Genomic DNA, 11,791 nt, shown 5'->3' with positions numbered 1-11,791 from the left:
TGTCAGTGAGGGGTGGAATAGTGCCCCATCATTGGTGTCAGTGGGGGGTGGAATAGTGCCCCATCGTTGGTGTCAGTGGGGGGGAGGAATAGTGCCCCATCGTTGGTGTCAGTGGGAGGAATAGTGCCCCATCGTTGGTATCAGTGGGAGGAATAGTGCCCCATCATTAATATCAGTGACACCAATGATGGGGCACTATTCCTCCCACTGAGACTTGCTGACCCTGTTCTCGTATGGTGCTGCTGCAGCCAGCATATGTGGTTGCAGCAGCACCTCTACACAGCACACTTACCTGCTGGTCCGGCACTCAATTTTTGCGGGGCCGCTCGGCTCCGCCCCCTCGCCGGTGATTGGCCGCCTGTGTGCCTTTCCTGAGCTACAGTTCTGGCGGCCAATCACCGGTGAGGAGGCGGAGCCGAGCAGCCGCACGAACATCCAGTGGCCGAACTGAAGGAGACGCCGCGCTTCCTGGACCGGATCGTCGTGGGACTGGATCCAGGTAAGAGACATCAGCCCCTGCAAACCCCTGTACTTAATGCCGCAGCCCCCCTAACATGTGTACCGGCGTATAAGACGACCCCCGACTTTTGAGAAGATTTTCAAGGGTCAAAAAGTCGTCTTATACGCCGGCAAATACGGTAGTTCCAGGCTAGCCCTCAGCCTTTTTGCCTTCATTAAATATTAAAGGTTTGGCTTAAAATAAAAAAGTCATACTTGTCTGCTTGTGCAGTGTTTTTGCACACAGCAGCCCCGATCGTCTTCTTTTCGGGTCCACCGCTGGTGCTCCAGACTCCTCCCCCTTGACCAGTGCCCCTAATAGCAAGCCGCTTGCTATGGGGACACTGGTACATTCTCGTTCAAGACCTGCTCTGTGTCCATAAGACACATAGAGCTGCAGCTTGGCCCCACCCCCTGATCTCCCCTCACTAGCTGTGATTGACAGCAGCGGGAGCCAATGAGCAGACAGAGTCCCGGGAGGCTCTTGTGCACACTGCTGGATCGAGAGGGGGCTCAGGTATTGGGGGGGAAAAGCACAGAAGTTTTTTTTACCTGATTAAGAAACCTTCTGCCTTCACAACCCATTTATTATATCTGGTGCATTTAGAAATAGCCAATCCTATCAGTGATAACTGCTCTGGTCACAGGGTCAGGTCTTCAGTTACTGGAAGTGTCTCTTGATTTCCCATCATGCATCTGTAATGGTTGTTTCTTGCTCCAGCCGCCTACATCTATAGATCTCCCATCAGCGGTCGGTAGTGCTCAGTTGGCCATGACCTCAATAGAAATGGGACACACAAAGAACTGGAGCCGAGGAGGCTTTGGGGTGATCGTTGTGTTTCTGGTCCTCTTCTCTGCTGGGACTCTGATGTAGTTCTTGCTTCTCTTCATATTCATGACACCAGAAATTGCAGGTGGAATTTATGGACACTGTGAAAGTTCTGCTGACATTTCTGATCTGTGGTCTCTTCCCAGGTCTCCTGTGTATGCTGATCATCCCGGTGTCACCAGGAACGGTGTATGTACAGAGCGGATCCGACATCACTGACTGTAATATGAAGTGTCCTGCGGCTGATGTTACGGTGGAGCTGTACAGACAGTGTGGAGGGATGGATAGGACACTGCTGGAAAATCTATGTTATATAAACCACACCAAGTCACATGACCCCAGACTCCGACTGCACACAGGGAGCGGCTGCTGGAAGCTGACACATGCCAGGAAGGATGACTCCTGTGTGTATAAGGTCTGGTGTTATGATATTCCGGCATATCTAATGTCCTCTACAGAGATCCGTGTTCTGGGTAAGAGTCCATATCCTCCATCACGCTTCTCCCCACACTGCATTGTAGTCTATGGGGGAAGAAGTGTGTCTATTAAACAGGATGAGTGAGGATAGGAAAAGAAATGAGTTCTTCATGTAACAGGTTTCCAGTATTCCCTACTAACATCTACCTATCCTACCCACTGGAGGGGTGTGGGCATAGTGTCCCCATTGTGGGGCCCGAAGGGTTTGTGACAAACAATGAGGGATATGAGATATACAGCATAGTGTAAAGAGTGACGTGAAATGCTCCCCTTCACATTATCCCCCCCCCCCCCCATCCACACCCCACAGTAGTGTCCTCTGCTCCCCTGCACATTATCCCCCCCATCCAAACCCCACAGTAGTGTCCTCTTCCCTTCAAATTATTCCCCATCCACACCCCACAGTAGTGTCCTCCTTCTCCCTTTCACATTATCCCCCCCCACAGTAGTGTCATATGCTCCCCTTCACATTATCCCCTTCCTTTCCCCACAGTAGTGTCCTCTGCTCCCCTTCACATTATCCCCCCCCCCATCCACACCCCACAGTAGTGTCATATGCTCCCCTTTACATTATCCCCCCCACCCATCCACACCCCACAGTAGTGTCCTCTGCTCCCCTTTACATTATAGCCCCCAGTAGTGTCTTCTGCCTCTCCATTGCGGTGTTCAGCTCCTTTTTCATATCACCCCCCCCACATTAGTGTCCTGTATATAATGGCAATAGTATGGTGTATGGCGGTGATCGGGATGCTGGTAATGGGGTGTGGCGGTGATCGGGATCCTGGTAATGGGGTGTGGCGGTGATCGGGACGCTGGTAATGGGGTGTGGCGGGACGCTGGTAATGGGGTGTGGCGGGACGCTGGTAATGGGGTGTGGCGGGACGCTGGTAATGGGGTGTGGCGGGACGCTGGTAATGGGGTGTGGCGGGACGCTGGTAATGGGGTGTGGCGGTGATCGGGACGCTGGTAATGGGGTGTGGAGGTGATCGGGACGCTGGTATGGGTTGTGGCGGTGATCGGGAAGCTGGTATGGGGTATGGCGGTGATCGGGACGCTGGTATGGGGTATGGCGGTGATCGGGACGCTGGTATGGGGTATGGCGGTGATCGGGACGCTGGTATGGGGTATGGCGGGGATCGGGATGCTGGGCAGCGTGTGCTGGGATGGCAACACGCCTGGATGGATGGCTGCCTATCCAGCACCCTCCACATCACTCAGTTCAGCCTCAGCTGCTCCCAGCCCAGGAGGGGAGGATGAATTACTGATTCTTCAGTGCTTGCCTGCTGCCGTGCCGCCCAGAGAGTTGTTTGCGCTGTCAGACTTATGACTGTCCTTCTGATCATTCCAGATCCGGTTCTCATCTCCAACATCACCAATAACTGCAGCCGGCTGGGTGAGGACATGGCGGTGAGCGTCCAGTTCTCTGGAGAAGAGAGCGCTGTGACCTGGGAGGTGGACGGGGAGCCTCTCCCTGAAAGATACCGGCTGATAGATGACAATAGGACGCTGATTATCCCCAGTGTGCAGAGAGACGACGCCGAGAGGAGATTCCGGGTCAGGATCACCAACCCGGTCAGTGAGGAGATCCGGGAATACCGGCCGATCAATGATATAATGTTCATCAGAATGCTGGAAGCAGAAGGTATTGGTGACTATGGGGGGGTCATGTTATATTACATGTATTGGGGTGTTGTAGATCGGGGTCATCCTGTCTCTTCTCTGGGGGGTCATAGTGGGAGGGTGACACAGGATAGTAACATTGTGTCATGTTGTCTCTTCTCTGTTCTCGTGATGGAGGATTATACAGGTGAGATGTCACATGACCACCAACAATACAGACTGATACATTGTATATTTATTGAACATGTGATATGGATTTTATACATTGTGTGTACATTACTTTTATATCTTTAGATTTAGGCTTGCATAGATGGAGGCCGGTTCCCATTGTTGGTGCCGTCATAGTGGCAGTGATGATTTCCATTCTACTTGGGGTGAGTGATATTTCCTCTCTCTATATTACACTATTACATAGATAATGATCCAGAAATAGATTTCTCATTATCACCCCCTGCAGGGCTGGATCCAGCCTTCCTGATCTGGGGTGCACTATAAAAATAGTCAGGAGGCATAATGTCAATACTGTGTGGCCCCTTACATTAGGTGTCCCCATCGCGGTGCCCCCTTTACATCAGATGTCCCCATCGCGGTGCCCCCTTTACATCAGATGTCCCCATCAGAGCACCCCCTTATATCAGTGTCCCTATTACACATGACCAGTTATCCCCTTCGGAGTGCCTCCTTACATCAACTGTTTCATACAGAACATTCCTGCCCAGTATTTCTCCCTACATTGGTGCCCCGTGGGTTTCTGTGATCTCTTGGTATCCTTACTCTCTGTGGGACATCTAGTGTATATGGTGTCAGCAAAACATCCCTGTTTATATATGAAGAGTATCCTTACAGGGACAGCAGGTGTATGAATAAGGGCTGAAAACTGTATAGAAAATGAAGTCGTACAGTAAAGTGTATGGAGGTGATCAGGGATGGTGAGGGCCTTCTGAATGTCTTGGGGGGGGGGGGGGGCGGCGCACTACTTTGGCTGCTCTTTTGAGGCAGTAAACCCCCGGTAGTTCTATGACCAGGGGCAGTCAGTGAATGAACGAGGTGTCACTTCTATAAAGCCTGTGTGATCTGGGAGGATATTTTGCGATGTCACCTGACCTCTTAATCAATTTTATATTCACAGATCTATTGCCGGAGGAAAGAGAGAATCCTACAAACCAAGACTCTGGATAGGAATATATCTTTGCACACTATGGGGAATGGAGCCGTGTATACTACGAGGAATGGAGCTGTGCCCACTATGGGGAGTGGAGCTGTGTACATTATGGAACAGGTGTAGGCAATGTTTGAGGGTTGGAAGTCTACCTGAATGACATGGAAGGGTGTCATGAAGAAAACGTAATACTTAGGGGTCATTAATATTCAGGACGGGTCTGCAAATCAGAGGACAACCTTCAGCAAGGAAGAGGACCGGGGTCAGCAGGGCAGAGAACTGCGAACAGCAAAGGCCATTTCTGACCCCGCCACCCCCATGTACTTTTCTCTCACTGGCCTCATCCACAGGACATTTCGTTTTTTGTCCGGTTCTGTGAGATTTTCAGATTTCAATGGTTTTTATTAATTTTTTAAACAATATAAAACGGAGGCAATAAAACACGCCCACGCAGGGGCTATCAATTGCACAGATAAAAAAAATGCAAAATAAAAAAAAAAAAAAAGGAAAAACAGTGCTCGAACGCCAACAGGGCAAAAGGTACGCCCACACAGGGGCTATCAATGGCACATAAGTTACAAAACATTAATGTAACTGCCTAGAACAACTAAATGCAGCTGTCCAGTCACACCAAAAACAGAGACAGAGAGAAAAAGAAAGAAAGAGGAAAGAAAAAAAAAGGGGGGGGGGCAAAGAGCAGGGGTCCAAGAGTGCCAATACCGAACGCCATTACATCCCCAGACTAGCCAGGGGGAGTGAGGGAAAGGCATATTGCAACCACGGCTCCCATATTTTCAAAAATTTACGTTGGGAGTCGTTGCAGATACTCGACATCTGTTCGTTGAGCATCATAGTGGTCATACGGTCCTGCACCCCCTGAAGAGGGACAAACGGAATCTTCCAGGCCTGAGCAATTGTTCTAGTGGCCGATAAAAACAGATAAGAAGCCAACTTCTGCTGGTGAGCCAAGAGGCCCGGTATGGGGAAATGAAGCAAAGCATACCGAGCATCCCGGCGTATGGAGAGATGGAACAAAGTGAAAAGGAGGCCAAACACACGAGACCGTTCTGTGAGATTTTGAACGGATTTTCAGATTGCATCATTTCCTGTAGATGGTCTATCAGCATTCACTTCCTGCAGCCCGGGTTCACACTGAATGCAACTTTGAAATCACGCGACTTTCCTTGAAGTATCACAATGTCAAAGCTGCAGATCGGTGCGATTTGTACCTCCAATTTCACTGCGGCTGACAACATCATTAAACAGAAGTCAATGCAAGTTGCAATGAAATCTGAATAAAGTAGTGCAGGAACTATTTTTGAAATCGCACTACTTCAAGGCGCACCGGGCAAGACCGTGCCATAGAAATAAGTTGGATGCAACTTCAGGTATGATTTGTAAATCTCATGTTGCCCCTGAAGTCACAGTGATGGGTGTGACAATTGTGCGCCTAGAGACATGGATACTGACCGCCATTTTGTTTCTCCTGTTTTCCCTCCTTCCTTTTGAATGGAATGTGAGTCTGTAAGTGAACTGAGTTCAATAGTGCATATCGCACAGCTAGATGAGCTCCATGGCTGTAAATCACTAATTAGTCTGGTTCCAGGAGATCTGCTTGAAAACCACTTTCCTCTGCCCGATCGTAAAACAATAACTCAGTTGGTCATGACCTGTTAAGCATTAGAACTGGAGTGTCCCATAAAACGTACATTCTACATGAATCATTTTCCATAAACTTCAGCAGGAACTGGGCACATTAATATGAAGTATATATTCGGATAGGTCATTTTAATATGAGTCACATTATTATTATTATTATACAGTATTTATAAAGCGCCAATAGTTCGCTCAGCGCTGTACATTACAAAGGGGGACAGAACATGTGACAGAACAATACAATGCAAAACATGAGGGGATCGAGGGCCCTGCTCCTTGGAGCTTACAATCTAGGAGGGAGGGGATGGTGGTACAGGAGGAGATAGCTGTGGGGGATGGAGTGGTAGGAAGAGTGGAGGAGGTCGGCAAGTTAGCAGGGGGTAGGCTTCCCTGAAGAGATGGGTTTTCAGGGTGCACCTAAAGGAGAGGAGAGTAGGTGTTAATCTGATGGGTTGGGAAAGGGAGTTCCAGAGGATGGGTGACACCCTGGAGGAGGAGACCAGGGAACTAGAGAGAAGGAGGTCTTGTGAGGAGCGGAGTTTGCGTACTGGGCAGTACTTGGATATTAGGTCAGTGATGTAGTTCGGGGTAGTATGGTGGACAGCTTTGTACGTCAGTGTTAGGATTTTAAATTTGATCCGTTGCGCAATCGGAAGCCAGTGGAGGGATTGGCAGAGGGGGGTGGAGCCAGTGGAGGGATTGGCAGAGGGGGGTGGCGGAGATGGAGCGGGTGGAAAGGTGAATGAGTCTGGCAGCCGTATTCAGGATGGACTGAAGCGGGGATAGCCAGCGGTGAGGCAGGCCAGTGAGGAGGGAGTTGCAGTAGTCGAGTCGTGATATGATGAGGGAGTGGATGAGCTGTTTAGTGGTTTCTGGGGTTAGGAACGTGTGGATTTTGGCGATGTTGCGGAGGTGGAGTCTGCATGTTGCGGAGGTGGAGTCTGCATGTTGCGGAGGTGGAGTCTGCACGAGTTTGTTAAAGATTGGACTTGGGGCTGGAAGGACAGGTTGGAGTCCAGAATGACACCAAGTACTCTGGCCTGCGGGGCGGGTTTGATGGTGGCGTTGTTGGATGTGATGGAGAAGTCAGTGGGGGGTGGGGTCCGGGCTGGGGGGAAGACAAGAAACTCGGTTTTGGAGAGATTCAGTTTAAGGAAGTGGAGCGACATCCAATCTGATATGTCGCTCAGCAGGTGTGTGATTCAGGCAGAGACCGAGGGGGTGAGGTGGGGGGTTGAGAGATAGATTTGTGTGTCGTCGGCATAGTTGAAGCCGTGAGAGTGAATGAGTTACATGACACCTTACATCCCTATGTAGCGCCTACAAGAGGGTAGAAAGCAATATCTTTTATCCGGAGTGGCAGGATATGCTAAGTTTAGTATCTGTGCATTCGGAACATAATTCCAAATATTGATCTGCCAGTTGCTAGGATGCTACCTGTACCTATTGAAGGTTATTGACCATTGTATGAACTTTGAAGGGATTTGGTCCTAATCTTGGTCACCGCCTAACACCCATCCCCAAATGGAGTGATTGGCTATTTGTTTTAAGGAGACACCCCTTTGAGATAATAGAAAAAGACTGACAGCCTGGAGAAGGGAGCTCTCCTTTTAACATCGATTAGGAACCATCTTGAGAGCAAAGGCAACCTTTTGTTCAGACAATTGGACTCTGCTCAAACCAAGGACTTTTGCAAGTATCCAGCCTTCTGAAACTTATTTATATTATTTCTCTGTTTTATTGCTCTTTTTATATATTTGTTCCATCTTTTTCTGTAAATATTTTAATTGCACCATTTTGACCTTTTTTTTTTAGTAATCCTATTTTCTGAAAAGTGTTGAACTGTCTCTAAAGCTTTTAATGCAAACTAAAGAATCCCTGTCTCTGAAGAGTGCTACTGTATGTAATCCTCTGAATATCCCTGTCTGTGGTGACGGCGTGTAATAATCCTCTGAATATCCCTGTCTGTGGTGATAGTGTGTAATATGTTATTGTTATGTTATTTACAATTTAAAGTAGGGTTTTTTAAATTTTTGCACTTTTTTCTCAGTGTGATGCGTGTCAATATTGGTTAAAGATGTAAAAATATTAACAAACAACAAAAATTGTCGAAATGTATTAGTTAATAACATAAAAAAAATCAGCAGGAAAATTTAGTAACAAGACAACACACCAACAGACATTCCCATCAGGAGGGAGGGCTGCTGGATACACCCCCCCCCCCCCCCACACCAAGCCAATACACAAACACATACATCCCATAATAGTTTACTCCCAAGTAAGACACACAATAGAACAATGGGATGCAACCACATGACATTAAACAATAAACAACCCTCCACACCAATATTAGGACAGATCACCCTGTACCCCTAACAGGCACAGGGTGGCTTACACATAAGAGCGATATGGGGAGCTGAGACGGGTCTCTCCAAAGTCAGCTGGGTTCCATGGGCCCCCCACCCAAAGTGACTCCCGTCACATATGCCATGTGACTTGCAAATCGCAGCCTACTGTCCGCAATTAGAACGGTCATATCTAAAGTAGTACATGCGCTACGTTTGGTGCTTTTTGCATAGACCTCTCTATCAGATGTCTTGTAAATCGCACCTGAAATAGGCATGTCATCCGACTTTGAAATTGTGTGACTTGCAGTGAAGTCGCATGAATTCAAAGTAGTTTGTGATGTGACTGGGGTGTTGGTGCCCGATTTTCAGGTGCGATTTCCGAATTGAAATGACATCTAATGAATGTGAATGTCAGTGTCTTACCCCCCCGGTCACATCAAAGCCAATTTTGAAATTGTGCAACTTACAGTGAAGCTGCACGATTTAAAAATCGGGTGACTTGCTGATTTCATTGCAATTTGCAAGACATTGACACAGATGTCTATGCAAATCGCAACAAAAGTAGTGCATGTACTTTAGAAATCGGTGCGGCTCCCACCAAGTCGGAACCTCACAGATATGACCGCTCTAATAGCAAAGAATAAGGTGTGACTTGGCATACGATTTTGCAAGTCGCAATGCATGCAGATCACGTGCCAAGTCACACCCGATGTGACCGGGGGCTTAACATGTGACCGGCTGCAGCATGATTTCTAAAGTCATTCTTGCATTACTTTTTCTGCAGTTTTGTTGCGATTTCACATGCACAGAATATAATGGAAATCGCACTGCAAATTGCAAGAAATTGTTGAAAATCTTCACAAGTAGCAATAAAGTCTTCAGAAATCGCACCTGAAATTGCACCCAAATCGAGAGATTTTAAATTGCAGCGGTGTGGCCGGGGACTCATACAAAAGAAAAAAACAAAAACTTTTTTTACTTGTCAGGTTGCTTTTAACGGACTTCATCTGTAGATCAAGTTCCTTCCTTTGATCTGTAGATGAATAAACAAATACAAAATGAAACAATGTTTCTCTTGTATCTTTCTGTATTCAGCTGAGCAATGTTGCTGATAAACATTGTCAGACGGCTTTTTATTTATTTATTTATTTTTACAGCTCCGGCTGCAGAGACCTTCTGTGTACTCGGAGCTGAACTGCCTTGTCCTGGGACCGCTGGGATCCCGGCAGCGGAGCAGAAGGACTGGACGTTCTACGTACAATCATGACTTTTTTGGCCATGTATAGAACGCCCAAAGTCTGTAAATGGTTAATCCACTTCGTCATTTATTTAACGTGTTTGATACCCCAGCATTTCATGTTCCTGTATGTGCCTGCTGTACCATGTATTTGTATGAAAAAATATCCTGTTCTCTTCATATTGCTTCTTTTGTGTGAAATCCCTGGTGTTCCTGCCAGTCGCTCTTCTTTCCTATTAAAAACTGACCGCACTAAGCATGAAAGCACAGCGTGGTCAGTTTTCTAGCTGTGATAAGAACTCAGTCTGATCTCCGCCACACATCAAACTTTTTCCTGACAACCCCCACCCCCTGCAAAACCATTTACTGGGATGATCAGTGTGCTGCTGTTTCTACTCCCCCAGCTCTCTAATGCAGGCCATAGATGGGTTGAAAATCGGCCGATTTTCGCACCGTTAGTGGATTAATCGGCCGGCCGATTTTCGGGGTTTTGGCACATTTTTTTTTTTTTTTTATTGGTAAAGTTCGAAAAAAACTAGCCAAATTTGCAGATCGGCCGATTTTTCCCGGCAATGAAGGGCAAATCGGTCGATCGTTTTACTGATAAAAAAATCTGCGCATGAGCCGTGACCTGCAAGAAGAAGAAAAAGAAGAATTCCAGTTCGCTATTATATTTGACATGAAAGTCTTGTGGTTGCAACAATGTATCCATTTGTATCCGAATAAAACCATCTGTATCCGAAATGAATACAAATAGATACATTGTTGCAACCGCAATACTTTTTCATGTCAAATATAATAGCGGAGCTCTCTGCAGGGACAGAAGTAATTAAATGCCGGCCGTAGACGGGACAAAAATCAGACAATTTTTTTTTTTTTTTTTTAAACGGCCAATTTTCGACCCGTCTATGGCCTGCATTAGCCCCTTATGCAGCTGAGAACAGAGGGAATGTGATCACTTAAAAAAAAAAAAAAGGGAAAAGTATTTATAATGTTATTGTTTTTTTTTTTATATCCATACACAACTGTTTTGCCTTTTTATTTCAATATTAAACTGAGTGGGTTGTTTTACAAGATGATCGTTTATTCACTTTACTTGAACCTGTATTTTTTTTATAAAGAATTCTGATTTGTGTATATTTGAAACACTTCTACACACAACTCAACTGCTGTGTATTATAATCTATATCTTCAAGACTGTACAGATCAGGATAGATCTGGGCAGGGGCGGACTGACAACTCATGGGGCCCCCGGGCAATAGGGGATCATGGGGCCCCTGTCTCCTTGTCCAAACTCCAAAAAAAACTATGAAAAAGGTACCAGGGGCATCTCATGGGGCCCCCTACTGACCCCGGGCCCTCGGGCAGTGCCCGAGTTTCCAAATGGTCAGTCCGCCCCTGGATCCGGGGTGTATATATAATATATTTATTTATCTTGGCGTAGGGAAATTTATACATTTTCTGTATTACTCTGCTGTGTTTATTATTTGTCAGCCAAACTAAAGCCGATTGTAATTCTAGTTTTTATATTTTTGTAATATTTTTCTATTTCTGTGGGACAGGAAATTGAATTTATAGGAAATAAAATATATGAAGTATAATTTGTGTCTGTGTTCCCTCCGGCTCTCCATATATTCTCCCCCTCCCCCGCTACAATCACTGCTCTCTCACCTGGAAGAATCTGAAGTCTCCATATATTTCCGCTCACCAGGCATTAGATGTGGCGGCTGCATTATTTCTTGTTTGTTCCGGCTTCGCCTATGGTGAGCCTAGCAGTAACACACTTCCTGTCCTAGGGTGACAACAGTCAGGCACCATACTGAATCTATGTTGTCACCCTAGGAGAGAAATACAATCACCTTCATCTCCTCTTCTTCATAACAGGGTGGGAGGAGTTCTGTAGTCCACAGAGAGAACTGAAACAATGTTATTCTTCTAAGATTTCAGTTGAGCACATAGGAAGTGAA

At 46.6% G+C, this 11,791-nt stretch overlaps 1 protein-coding gene across 1 annotated transcript; it reads left to right on the top strand.

The window, feature by feature from the left end:
• Window positions 1–1,476: 1,476 nt before the first annotated feature.
• Window positions 1,477–5,246, top strand: LOC149432842 (uncharacterized). The gene is made up of 4 exons (XM_089664880.1): window positions 1,477–1,800; window positions 3,153–3,446; window positions 3,719–3,798; window positions 4,554–5,246. The coding sequence occupies exons 1-4, from the start codon at window positions 1,485–1,487 to the stop codon at window positions 4,707–4,709; spliced, it is 846 nt and encodes a 281-aa protein (XP_089521006.1). The 5' UTR covers window positions 1,477–1,484; the 3' UTR covers window positions 4,710–5,246.
• Window positions 5,247–11,791: the final 6,545 nt, after the last annotated feature.

This window comes from Staurois parvus, unplaced genomic scaffold (genome assembly GCF_062004578.1).
Source record: "Staurois parvus isolate SC_StPar_1 unplaced genomic scaffold, SC_StPar_1.0 ptg002087l, whole genome shotgun sequence".
Lineage (NCBI taxonomy): Eukaryota > Metazoa > Chordata > Amphibia > Anura > Ranidae > Staurois > Staurois parvus.
The sequence above is the reverse complement of the archived record's forward strand: the minus strand, read 5'-3'. Positions and strand labels throughout refer to the sequence as shown.

What these genes read in the sequence shown, in the direction of transcription:
- LOC149432842 (XM_089664880.1), top strand. Translation starts at nt 1,485, where the DNA reads ATGCTGATCATCCCGGTGTCACCAGGAACGGTGTATGTACAGAGCGGA. An exon ending in TACAGAGATCCGTGTTCTGG is followed by an intron (nt 1,801 to 3,152) that starts GTAAGAGTCCAT and finishes TGATCATTCCAG; the next exon opens with ATCCGGTTCTCATCTCCAAC. An exon ending in TGATTTCCATTCTACTTGGG is followed by an intron (nt 3,799 to 4,553) that starts GTGAGTGATATT and finishes TTATATTCACAG; the next exon opens with ATCTATTGCCGGAGGAAAGA.